Source organism: Rhamphochromis sp. 'chilingali' (genome assembly GCF_963969265.1).
Source record: "Rhamphochromis sp. 'chilingali' genome assembly, chromosome: 2".
NCBI classification, from domain to species: domain Eukaryota; kingdom Metazoa; phylum Chordata; class Actinopteri; order Cichliformes; family Cichlidae; genus Rhamphochromis; species Rhamphochromis sp. 'chilingali'.
In genome coordinates this window covers 23,029,110-23,042,447 of record NC_137930.1, presented here as the reverse complement: position 1 = coordinate 23,042,447, position 13,338 = coordinate 23,029,110, and the positions used below count along the sequence as shown (strand labels likewise).

At 44.1% G+C, this 13,338-nt stretch overlaps 1 protein-coding gene across 2 annotated transcripts; it reads left to right on the top strand.

Annotated features, from left to right (window-relative positions):
* The first annotated feature begins 532 nt into the window (after nt 1-532).
* Nucleotides 533-10,388, top strand: pax8 (paired box 8). 2 transcript variants are annotated; one of them, XM_080866873.1, is made up of 12 exons: nt 533-699; nt 2,414-2,567; nt 4,225-4,366; nt 4,498-4,695; nt 4,895-4,971; nt 5,151-5,276; nt 6,082-6,257; nt 6,337-6,457; nt 6,689-6,946; nt 7,158-7,259; nt 8,413-8,502; nt 9,241-10,388. In XM_080866873.1, exons 2-12 carry the CDS (start codon nt 2,546-2,548, stop codon nt 9,309-9,311), a joined length of 1,383 nt encoding a protein of 460 aa, XP_080722999.1. In that variant the 5' UTR covers nt 533-699; nt 2,414-2,545; the 3' UTR covers nt 9,312-10,388. The 2 variants fall into 2 exon arrangements, with proteins under 2 accessions (XP_080722999.1, XP_080722998.1); XM_080866872.1 differs by having other exon boundaries at nt 4,201-4,366; nt 9,241-10,384.
* The last annotated feature ends 2,950 nt before the right edge of the window (nt 10,389-13,338 follow it).

Here is a 13,338-nt window from a genome sequence, read left to right as displayed (position 1 = left end):
TTTGGTTAAACTATATTTATATAAATAACGTGATTCCTCATTGGTTGCGAAGATTAATTTGTTTCCTCCGATTTAATTTGGACATAAGAGTCTCTCCTGCTGACCTGAGAGTATTTTCCACCTTTCATTTTCTGCTCTTTGTTCAGTTAAAAAAAAAAGTTTTGCAAAACATTTTTCAGTGGGACTCAGTGGGATCCTCCAGAGTCGCCTGTCAGGGAGGCATCGCAGCAAATCGTGTGGAAGTCGGGCCCGGTGTCACACGCCGGTTCACCATCTAATCAAAGCGGGCTGTCGCTGGAGGTGAATAGAAACAAGCCGCCTCCTGACAAGTGTTTCCGTACAGTCACTCAGGGGGTGTGATGCCATCAGAGCCCGCGGTCAGTCATCCTGTCCCACTTTTTCCCCTCTCCTCCTCAAAAAAAACCAAAAAACCCCAAAACCAACCCAAAACACACCTCCTCCATCCTCCTCGTCCAATGGCTGCAGTGCTCCATCCTCTGCGCAGCCCTGCTGGATAAAACCTGAGTCAGTGCCGACTGCGCACACACGACGCAACACAACGCAGCACAACAGCGGTCCATCCTCCTCCAACGCGGCTCGGACGCACACCACCAGAGATCGTTTGGATAATATCAGAATATTTGCTGTGGAACATTTTTTTATGATTATTGCTGTTATTTCGAGCTCCTGCGTGGAAAGGTAAGCCCTCTTCTAAAGTGAACATGTTTTCTGTGTGATCTGTCATGTCTGAATGAGAACGTTAGACAATCCTGACAACACGGAGAGAAATCACCGGGCAAAATGCTGCGAGACAGAGCTCAGGGTTAAACGCTGTTTAACAAGACGTTATCTAAAGAATTTAATTAAAGTTGAAAAATGTGCGCAGAAAAAAACAAAGAGTGTGTCTGTTTTGTGTCTTTAAGTGACATAATTCGAGTGACCTTATAGGCACGGGTCCTCGCGCAAAAACAGATGAATAATTCTTATTAATTTTCCAAAGTGCATTTTCTTAAAATAAATAAATAAATAGTTCCTCCTAAAATAAAAAGCACCCCCATCACAGTCAATGATACATTCATTAACGCAAACTGTCTTGTTTTTATGCTAAATTTGGAATTGTGAGCAAAACAGCGAGGCCTTCAATTTCTGCTGGAAATCACGTTTTACACTGAACATTTATAACCGTCGTTAATACAAGCGATCGAAAACAGCGGGCAGCTTATTAAATTAATAATTACACAGTTTTAGCCATGATACATTCACGTCCAAACGTAAAAGTTAGCCCGCCGTGGATCATCTGTGTACCGGCTCTTTATTTGGCCTGATCGAAGTAAATTAAATAAAACACACTTGATTTAATTTTACATTAGAGTCATGTCATATTAGTTTAAATGCTTTTAAATTTTTCTTCACCAGCTACCTCCAATTTCCATTATTAATAATCATCTAGAAGTTCGATTATTTTTTAAGACTATCACACATGTTTCAGGTTTCAAAATATTACATATTTCTAATTGCTAACAAAAATAAGTCAAATAAAGTCAAATAAAGTAAGTACTTACCAAAAAAAAGTAGATAACTGTCATTGGATTGTTCAGCGAGATTAAAAGTGTGTTTCAGTTAATAATAAATGAATTAGTATCAGGTAAATTAGACCTGGGCATGCGCTGTATGGATTATTAGTACCTGCGATGTTAAAGTTATTGCAGGTAAACTGAACTGAATCAGGCCGTCCAGGTGTCCTGTCCGTCATTTAAAACTGCCTCCCAGCAGGTCATGACAACATTTTGAACATTTAGAGAAACCAGCAGCGGCTTTATTGACTTTTGATCCACTTCTGCTTACCTGCTTTTTTAGGACGGGCGTCATATCGTTTCTTTTTTTCTTTCTTCCCTCGTTACTCATAAATTACCACTTGATGTTTTTGCTCATTTTCGTGAGAATTTCCCAGAGCTGAAAAGTCCTTCAGTGTACAGCAGCTGAACAGATGAAGCCTGTAGACAAGACACACACACACACACACACACACACACACACACACACACACACACACACACACACACACACACACACACACACACACACACACACACACACACACGCCATGATGTTTACCTCGGCTTTCATTCGGTACTGACTGAATATACATAAATGTATCGCTATAATAAACAAATCATCGCTATAATAAGACAAATCAAATACAGTCTTTATAATGCCATAAAGATTATGGCCTAAATCTCCTGCAGACTGTTCAATCATCACACCGTAGCCCACTAGCACAAGCAGGTGGGCCACAGGTAGACCTAACGGTGTGAGATGAACGCGCAGGGAGGAAACGTTTGTTTAGTAGGAGTTCAGAGGCCGCACAGATATGACCAGCAGCCAGTTTCACAAACACCTTGATGTCCTGCAGCTCGAAGTTGGTGGGAGAACACTCATGCCAGACCAGGCAGGGGTAGGAGTATAAACACACTTTAACCGGGTCGGCGTGGAGGAGGAGAGCGTCACGTTCAGCTGGTGGAGCAACAAGCACAAACTCAGGGATATGTCCAGTAACACCGGGAGAGGTAAATACTGAGATGTGTTCTTCTATGAAGACCGTGGATTATCTATCTATCTATCTATCTATCTATCTATCTATCTATCTATCTATCTATCTATCTATCTATCTATCTATCTATCTATCTATCTATCTATCTATCTATCTATCTATCTATCTATCTATCTATCTATCTATTAACCCATGCTTTGTTTTTCTGTGTGTGCGTGGTGTCAGTGCGCCGTGCGCGTTCACGCACTACCCCCCTGTCCGCCTCGGGGCCGCTCCGCTTTAATATCCTGCAGGTTGATGAAGCTTGGCAGGGAGATTTTTTTCCACACTCGGCTGGCAGCGTTAATAGAGGCTGCCCTCCCTCCATGCCTCGGCCTCGTCCGGCCGCTGTTTGATGTGGAAATGAAAGCTGGGGGGGGGGGGGGGGGGGGGGAGAGAAAAGGCTGAGAGAAACGAGCGACTCAATGGGGTTAAATTAAAAGCAATGGTGTTCTTGCAGAGTCACCACCGTGCAAGCCTTTAGAGAAGACATGGAGGATATGCCGGGGCGAAGCAGGGGAGCACTTTGTGCCTAATTTGTAGTAAATGCGCGCAGAAAATCAGCTTCATGTGCATTAAAAATGAAAAAAAAAATCACGTTATTGTAGAACACCAGTCACATTTCTGTAGTGTAAAAAATACATATACATATTTTTTATATGTGCCAGAGAACAGATATTAAACTTTAATAATTCATGTGAACAGATGCTTCTCAAAAACAGGCTGGAAACGCATAAAATAATAAAAACTGAGTATAGACAATCCGATTTTTTTCTTTTTTTTACTTGAACTTCACAGTTTAAAATGTTACCCCACCCCCACCCCCCTCCACCTCGCCCCTTCACTGAGTGACATGTTCTCCTGAAATGTAAAATAACATTAGTCACTGTCACTGAAGCCAACTGAGCCTCAAATTAGCGGCCTATAAATGGGAACTGTGAGGAGAAAAGCCTGAAGGTGTTATTTATAAGGAGGCGATTAGCCAGTGGGATCATCAAAGAACCATTAGTTTTTCCAGAATGCGCATTTCTGTTTGTTGCCAGTGTTAAACACAAAAGCAATTTCACACCCAAAATAACTGAAGTTTTGATCAATATCAGCTTTTTTTCTATTTATAAAACTTTTAAACACACAAAAAGCTTCCAGAAAAGACTGACGCTAACCACATCCAAGTATCAAAAGGTCTCACTAACCTCCACGACTCACTGCCATCTTGTTTATTATCTAAATCTAAAACATCAGTCTTGCTTTAGGGATAAATTCTGTTTACTTTAGATAAATTAAATATGCCCGGTTCTGCAAAATATAGCACTAATATGTAATCATTAGTATTTTTTTTTATTTCTTTTAATTATTTTTATGTTATATTTTAAATAAAATATAAATAGATTAAAACACTGAGTAAAGTTCTGGTATGAATCTGTAAAATCTGTGTGTGTGAACTTTTAGATCATTTCTTTCCATGCAAACAGCTTTTATAGAGTTAACCTGGATAAATGATGTGTGAATCAGCAGGTGTGATTGAATCAACATGCATGTGTGCGTGTGTGCAGACAGGTGCACGTGAGTTCCATGACATTTATAAGTGTTCATCCCCCCTCCTCCCCCAGGTCATGGGGGTCTTAACCAACTAGGTGGAATGTTTGTTAATGGACGCCCGCTTCCGGAGGTGATCCGGCAACGCATTGTGGACATGGCCCATCAGGGGGTTCGGCCTTGTGACATCTCCCGGCAGCTTCGAGTCAGCCACGGCTGCGTCAGCAAGATCCTGGGACGGTGAGTCCTCAACTTCCTGTTAATTGTTCCTGTTAATGAGAGTCTCGAGAGCTGAGAGGTTGCTTAATCATCAGGAGCACTTTTATGTCCCGTCTAAACTTTCCACTTACAAAATCATCTTTCCCTTCCAGCTACTATGAAACAGGCAGCATCAAGCCCGGTGTGATTGGCGGCTCCAAGCCCAAAGTGGCCACTCCTAAGGTTGTGGAGAAGATCGCTGAGTACAAGAGGCAGAATCCCACCATGTTCGCCTGGGAAATCAGAGACCGGCTGCTGGCGGAGGGAGTGTGTGACAGTGACACAGTGCCCAGCGTGAGCTCCATTAACAGGTGCCAAACTGAATTATGAATGAAATCGTGTAAGCCGGGGTTCAGGTGGTTAAGCAGCATTTAGCTGTGACTGGCTGAGTTCGGCTGAGCTGAATGGCTGAGACTGAGTGTGCTGCCTTTGTTTTGCCTTTGTGTGTGTGTGTGTGGTATAATTAGTGGGAATGCTTTAATCCATTAAAAATTGTTGTTTTTGTTCCAGAATAATCCGAACGAAGGTCCAGCAGCCGTTTAACCTTCCTCTGGATGGAAAAGGCCTGAGTCCAGGGCAAACTTTGAGTAAGTCTGCACCACTTATGAACACATGCACGACAACAAGGGATGCAGGAAAGGATTAGGATTAAATACATTGCTCTGCGAGATTAAACTCGGGCCTCTCGTCACATCAGCAGCAAAGAGCTGCGCAGTATCGTTGTCTCAGATCTGTCTTTGTTGTTCTCTCTTTCTCTCGCTCTCAGTCCCCAGTTCTGCGGTCACCCCTCCAGAATCCCCGCAGTCGGACTCTCTGGGTTCAACTTACTCCATCAGTGGCTTGCTGGGTATTCCTCAACCCAACGGCGAAGGCAAAAGGAGCCACGATGACAGTAAGAAATCAATCTAGCAAACAAAACACCGCAATCTGAAGCTTATTCATAAGAAAGACTGGGTTACTGCCCACTATCCTTAACAATACTGAGAAAACAAAGGCAAATATGGCTGGAAAAACTTGTTTCTAGGTCTTCTGCAGGCATGCACTCTAAAACTTTTAAAGATGAAAACAAGTATGGCTCTCCCAGCTGCTTTATTTAATCATTAATCTGACCTTGTTTCCTGTAAGAACACTTTCCTGTTGCAAGGGTAAAACAGGCCAAAAGTTGTCCCTCGAACGGAAATTCAGCTTTACTTTATTAAGGTTTGCAAGGTCCTGTGCACGACAGGGCACGCTTAACACCAATCACTGTGACACAGCAGCTTCTGTCCTGTTCTTCAGCATTTAGACAGATCTCAGTTTTTCCTCCAATAACTAAAAAGCTGACGTCTGTCAGGGACGCAGGCAATCAAGTCGTTGATATCAGTGTAATCATTTGTTAGCGGTGATTTATGGCCTGCTTTAGTTTTTTTAATGTTGTGATTTCTAATAAATTCAAAGAAGTAGTAAGAGAGCGCAGACTTGGGATGGAGCTCTGAGGGACGCAGATGGCCACAAAGAACTACAAACCAGTTAATTAAGATTAGAGCCACTTAGGAACTGTGCCAAAGAGACAAGCTCTTTAGCTCTTTAGTTTTCAAATAATTGAAGGGGCCAAAATCTTCTCAGAGGACATTTAAAGACCTTCAGGATAAAATTACTGTTTGCCAGTTTAACACGAAGCTTTCCTCCTCCTCTATCCTCCTCGTTGCCTCTCACAGGTGATCAGGAGAGCTGTCGGCACAGCGTGGACTCTCAGGGCAGCGGAGGCATCCCGAGGAAACAGATGAGAGTGGAACACTTCCCCCCCGCCTCGCAACATCTGGACTGCGGCTTCGATCGTCATCACTATCCTCCGGATTCATTCGGATCAGCAGCAAACAGCAAAACCGAGCAGGTACCGACTGTTTGGACTGAAAAGCCTCATTTCATTTTTTTACTTGTACACTTGTAACAGCAGCCTTTATCATCCTCAGACTCTGTACCCGCTGTCCCTCATCAACGGTAGCCTAGACGAAGCCAAGACCAGCCTCTCATCATCCAGCTCTGCCATTGGACGAAATCTGTCGGCACACCAGAGCTACACCATGGTGACTGGTGAGACTCTTAATGCTGGATTATGCTCTTTAACCTCCATTAACCACAGGGCCCAGAACCCTCCACATGCTGCCGCTCACTCTTTGTTCAGTTTTGGCATTTCACACAGTTCTTTTAGTCCTGCGTGTTTTTTCTTTTTTCACTTCCACCCATGTTCACCATTTGTTTTTGCTTTGTTTTGTTTTTTTATTTCCTTACCCACGCGCTGCACACTGGCTCTCGCCACCTCAGAGCCCGTACAGACCCTGCCACTTTGTCTAAAACAGGAAATGTCCCCAGAAGTGACCAGCACAACCCCCTCCCCAAACATGGCAGCCTGTAACCTGGCTTTTGTGGAGCTGCACGCGCTGCAGAAACCCATTTCTGTCAGCGGCAGCAGCTGCAGCGGCAGCAGCAGCAGCAGTTCCAACCATTTCCCCAACGCCTTCAACTCATTCTCCCATCATGCACCAGTGTATGGGCAATTCAGCAGTCAGTCTGTCATCTCAGGTAACGCAGCCATCCATCTCATCTCTGTTTACTTTTTGCTCATTCGTTTATTTTTCGGCATTTGAATGCTGCAGAAAGTTAAATGATAAACTGATCCTATCGTTTCAGCTTCAATTCAGTCTTTGCATCTTACACGTTTGTCCAGCACAAAACACCAATCTAAACATCCACCTCGGTGTTAAAGATGTGCGGCTTTTTTGTGTGCTTTCAGGGCGCGACATGGTGAGCTCCACCCTCCCTGGCTACCCACCTCACATCCCCTCCCCTGCTCAGACGGGATACTCTTCCTCTGCAATCACGGGAATGGTAGCAGGTAAGGAGCTGACCCGAAGGAATACGTTTTTGTTTTAAAAATGGAAAAATGGAAAGACAAGTAGAAAGAAAGAGAGAGAAAGAGGAGGAAGGAAAGGAAACAGAAAGAAGGAGCAGGGCAGGATGGCGGCTTGTAGATTAACCAGGAGACGGGCTGAGTTAATGAGTAGTCTTGCCAGGGTGAACGAGCGCAGGGGTGCACGTGAGCCCGATGGGGAGGGGTACAGGGAACTGGCTGGGGTTCCACCCTGCTGCCCACACCCCCTCACCCAGACACCTCTTACCACACATCGCCATGGGAACCAGGGGGCCCAGGAGGGAGATGCAATGGTTGTGGGTGGATGGGGCGTAAAGCTGGGAAGAGTAGAAGGTTTTTTTGTTGTTGTTTTTTACAGGGTGTGTGTGTGTGTGTGTGTGTGTGTGTGTGTGTGTGTGTGTGTGTGTGTCAAGATGCCTGCATGTGAGCATAGAGAGAGAGAGAGAGAGAGTGTGTATGTGCATGTATGTGTGCGATCTGCCTTTTTTTTTTTATTTGAAGTCTGCCCTCCGAAGCGCGAAATGAGAGGGTCTGATTTATTATTTTTTCTGGTGGGCTCGCTGTGAGGAAGCGTTGATACACAATTACCGAGTAGGGGGGGGGGGGGGGGGGGGGGGCAGAAAAGGAGGAGGAGGTGGGGAGCTCAGGGATTCATTCCAGCCAACATAATTACCAATTAGATATTGGAATGTTTAAAAAAAAAGAAGAAGAAGAAGAAAAGAAAAATGAAAGAAAGAGGAGTTGCCAGACAGGAAGTGCAGGATGGAGAGAGGAGGAGGACATTTCAGAGGGCAGAGGCTGAACGATGGAAGGGGCCTAAGCGCTGGAGAAAGAGGGCGTAAAGGCTAGCTGTGTGCACGCACCACTGGGCCGAGGGATTTTACCCTCAGCCATCCACCTGCACCACAGATTAATGGTTTACAGGCCGCACTAACTGTCGGTGAATTATGAGCTAAGGCTGAACAGATGCTGGCACTCAGACAAACAACCTGCCGAGCTCCTTGCAATGCTCCAGCTTTGCATTTTAATAAAAAACGTCTCCTCGCGTGTTTCAGCTCGGAGCGTTTGGACTGTTTGCTCAACTTTATTTTTAAAATGTTCTTTTCCTTCTCTGCAGCAGGTGCAGACTACTCGGGTCAGTCCTACAGCCACTCGCCCTACACCTCGTACAGCGAAGCCTGGAGGTTCACCAACTCCAGCTTGCTGGGTGAGTAACTGAGCACACGTAAGCCCAACCCCGTGCATATTTGTTACTAAGGCGGCGAACGTGTCCCCTGCGGAGCTTCTCCAGAATTCACAAACGGTTTACGAGAATTTTCTCTCTGACCTTATGATTCAGAAACATTTCACTCTGACTAGAATTTAATAGACGGCCTACCAGGAAGTGGCGCGCGTGACACCTAATGCACTTTTTGACCCCCCTACCTTTCTTTAACATATTCATTTATCTTGGTAAAAATTTTGCTGTATTAAAAGCCACATCTGGGCTGCAGACAAAACAATATAACATCAGACAACTGGTAAAACAACTTTTCATTAACTAATGAGCAAAAAGTCATCTAAACCTTTAACATTTCCATTTCTCGACACTGAAATGTACAGTAGCTTGAAATGTATTCATTTTTACCTCAAAGACAGCAGTGTATGCAGTATTGTTGTATTGTTACTGCAGTTTTGTGGAGTGCAGGCAGGCATCTTGTAGTCTAATTGCTGGAGAAACTCGCTTTGTATTCTCATCTCATCACCAAATTTTATTAATTGACAGATAGGTGGAGGTTTGATGGCTGATTTTCTGCTTGAAACATACCCCAGCATCACTCATGCTTTTAGGGTTTCCGGGTCCCTCATTACGTGCAGGTCGCGATGGGCCTTCAGCCTCAAAACACTCAGAGCCAAAGCTGTGACCACCAGCATCATCCAGCTCCATCTGTGTCTCCCCCCGCAGGCTCGCCCTATTACTACAGCTCGGCCTCCCGCACGGGCCCGCCATCTGCAGCCGCCTACGACCACCTCTAGTCCTCGCTGCTCGCCTCAGTCCTGATGGGCCTCCACGCCACGGTAAAGACTGGAGACCTTACCATCAGCTGATCTGATGTGGACCGAGACACGCAGCTCTAAACTGGAAGTGAACTCGAGACTTCTACTGATGACCCAGCAACACATTTTTTCTCTCCTTCTCGTCCTCTCATGGTCATCCTAAGCCTGCTCCTGTATTTATTTGCAGTCACAGACAGCGTTACCCAGGGTAGCTGTGACTCATGCACGTTTACACATTGCTAACCACGACCTCCTCCAGGGCTTGTTTCCACAGACTCCATGGGAGCATATTTTCAGTATGAATCCATTCAGCGCTGTTTTGGCCAAAGACTGTTTTCTTTCTTCTTCTTTTCTTTTCCTGGCACATCTGCAACTTGACTCCACTGATCCAGTGAATAAGGGATATGCAACTTCTTTGTACTGAACTATGCCTGCTTTGTTTACAACCTTTATTTGTTTTTCTTTGTTTTTAAGAAGAGGGAAAAAACTGAATCCTATCCTATCACCACGAATCAATTTCTATTCTCAATCTACTTGTATGCTTGCCTGCAAATTCAGTTTGTGATTATTATTATTTTATTTTTTGTTACTGTAAATTCTGATTTTACTGTTGGGGGGAAAAAAATCACAGTTACAGAAGAAAAGCCTCCATACGCCCCTCAAAGACAATTACATATCTGTCCAGCAATATGTACATAATGTAAATGAAGAATTACTTTATGGGGGAAGTGATGCAGTTTCACTAAGAGGGGAGGGGGTGATGATGATTTGGCCACTAAAAACCAACAAGGCTTGAAATACGTTTGTTTTTGCTTCAGTTAAATTGAGTTTGTTGTCATGCTGATGTTCTGATGTTTGGTAAAAACTGTGACTATTTTTTCTTATACTGTTATTAATATTATTGCAGATGTACATAATGAATTTCTAAAGAATTATTTTAATTAAAGCATGACAAATTTATGTGCTTTTTCCCTGTTTGCTTTCTCAATTCTCCAGAGCTCAATATAGCAGGGAAATTGTGATACGTTAAATCGGTTATTATTATTATTATTATTATTATTATTATTATTATTATTATTATTATTGGTGACGTCATCGTTGACGCTATTTCGGTGAGCTGACCCCCCCTCCCCCCCAAAAAACAACAACAACAGAAAAAAAACCTGAAATGCTTTTTTTTTTCTACTCAGCATTTTTTAAAGGACACAGTCAATGATCCCGAAAAACACGCGCATCTGTCTAATTTCTTTTTTTATTTTCTGCATCATGTACTTTTATTTGCAATTATTTCTTTCCTCTTTGCGGCCTCATTATAGAGCCGCCGTAACGAGGCCACGGTTCGGCGGTGCCGCGGCCCACCTGGTGCCACCACCACCTCCACCTACCGCGAGATTAATGGCGAGAGGTCGGGACGATTTTTTCCTTTTTAAAAAAAATACATTTCTTTTTAAATTTTTTGATAATTTAGAAAAAACAAAACAAAAACACAATATAAAAAATAATGAGACCGATAAAATAAATACATTTTCATTTTATTATTATTATGAAAATAAATGCGATAATAATGGTTTTTTTTAATCTAACTTTTTTTTGTTGTTGTTTTATTTGTAACTTAATATCAGAGTATTTATTTGAAACCTGCACTTGAACCTGATTGAACTCCTGTGTTGGATCTTCTGAGCTGCTCTTTACTCTCATTAGACCACCGCGATCGCTGTAGTCGTTTTTTAGTTCACGAACTTCTGCACAGTTCATGGCCTAATTCATCTTTAAAGAAACCCTCAAGTCTAATTATGTAACTCCTCAATCAGACTGCATGAAGGGTTTTCTCTGAGACAATCACCTGAAGTCCTCAGTCAGAGGATCTGCTGATGAAGATCAGCCCTGACACGTTTCTGTTTACAGTATGCGCTCCTCTTTCTTTTTCTTTCCCCCCTCAAGTCTTCCATCTCCTCACATTTCACCATTTCCTGACTCACTCCTTTACACCCCCTGCTTCCTCTCGCTCCTCCAGCCAAACCACTGTAGACACACACACGCGCGCACACACACACACACGCACACACACACACACACACTGCTCTGTAAACTTTAAACAACACCAGAATTTCATCCCATTGTTGTCCAAGTGGCCTGGTCCACCCCAGACAGCCCATCAACCACCCAGACGCTCATTGGTTGCAAGTCCCTTGCTCAAGCATGCAGAGACATGATACACATCCATATACGCTCGTTCGCGTTCATGTGCCTCGCTGGAATGAGGAAAATCTTTTAAGTGAAACCCTTTTTTTCAGCTTCTCCAGCCAGCTGAGGACCAGCCAGAGAAATAACAGCAGCGAGCGTTAAACATTAACAGTCCTGCTGCCAAAAAACCCCACACATTACAACTGCTCCACAGACGACACAACAGAAATAACTCCTCTCTGTCTCTCCCCGGGCCTATTAGTGAGGAGGTTTCGGGCCACAGTGCTTCTGGTAATGAGCCCGGCAGCACAATACGGGCACCGGGCCGGAACAGCTGAGGGCAGACAAAGCTGGCAGGATGGGGCGACAGGGACTTACCACATTTAACAGAGAAACCGTACTAACACTGTGCCCCTGAGTGTGTGTGTGCGAGAGACGGACAGACAGAGTGAGAGTGTGTGCTTGTGTGATATAACATTGTGTGTGGCGGTGAAGGCATGTGTCCCATTATCATTACTGGGACAAAGTGAAAGGCAGAATGGAGGGGGGCCCGGCAGAAATTGCTGCCAAAAAGGCAACAGAGGAGTGTGTGGCAATCAGTGGAATGACGGGCTGGGGTTGTCCTGCTCCAGTCATCTGGAAAGTTCTCCACTTATCTCTGGGCCCGAGATACTGGCCCACCAATTCAGCCTGACGAATACGTATAATGTAGGCTGGCAGAGTTTGTCCACCCAAATGAGCTGCAGGACACGCCGCTGTTTTTAACTGTGAATGGCAGCGCTGCCAGGCGGGCCCCGCCCGGGTCAACCTCTTTGTGACCCTTGATTAGACCCAGATTGTGTGAGTGAACCCATTACCTTATCACTAATTACTCTAAATGATTATTCTGAACTTCTCCTTCTTTAACAGAGCTAAAGGGGCAGAAGTGTGTTACAGGGAAATGTGCAACCCCATGGATGCATTTAAGAGAAGAACATGTGACGAGAAAATGATGAGTACGAGTGTGATGACGTTGGCAGCTGTAGTGTTGGTTCTGTGCAGCTCTGTGATACAGCAACTACTTCCCACAGTAGGGTAGCGTAAAGGCTAATGGAAGTGAGATTCATCGTACAGGTATTTAGCCTGTTTACTCAGTCCAGACCACTATCCAGCAATCTTACGTGCCAATATAACAGGAACCACAGCGGTGGTTTGGGAAGACTTATTGAACATTTAGCTGAGTTGTATGAAATGTATGATCTGCCTCAGTTCATATATTTCCATAGATTTCACAGGCTGACTCTCTAACTGTTACCCATGCAGAAGCAGGGAAACGTCACACGCCATGTCAGAAGCTTATTGCAGTCGTCACTGTGTGTCTCTGAATGAATGAACTGAGGTTGTTAAACTCACCTTTTCTATATAATCACCGGTGAAGTTGATCAGAAAATGTCCAACCAGTCTGCGGCTGCACTGCAACGGCTGACTGATACCACGGGTGTGGTGAAGGCTCTCCACTGACGCTGCATTGAAAAAAAACCCAGTATCATGTGGATGCTATACTCGTGCCTTCTTGTTGTTATTTCCACTACTACTGATAAACTAATTATTATTATCCAGCATTTCTGAGCCCTCGCTATTCAAAACCCCAATACCAGCGATAACAATGACAAGACAAAGAAGGTAACAGATCTTCTAAGTGTACATTTTGTGGGGAGGGAGAGGAGGTTTTTTTCTACGGCCAGCTTTGAGGATCAATATCATGGGGTAGTTTCAATAGTAAAACTAATTTCATGTTCATGATGTCGTGATTTTCTTTTCAGTCCAATCCTTGCACCTGACC

What these genes read in the sequence shown, in the direction of transcription:
- pax8 (XM_080866872.1), top strand. Translation starts at nt 2,546, where the DNA reads ATGTCCAGTAACACCGGGAGAG. An exon ending in GTCCAGTAACACCGGGAGAG is followed by an intron (nt 2,568 to 4,200) that starts GTAAATACTGAG and finishes CTCCTCCCCCAG; the next exon opens with GTCATGGGGGTCTTAACCAA. An exon ending in GAGCTACACCATGGTGACTG is followed by an intron (nt 6,458 to 6,688) that starts GTGAGACTCTTA and finishes TCGCCACCTCAG; the next exon opens with AGCCCGTACAGACCCTGCCA.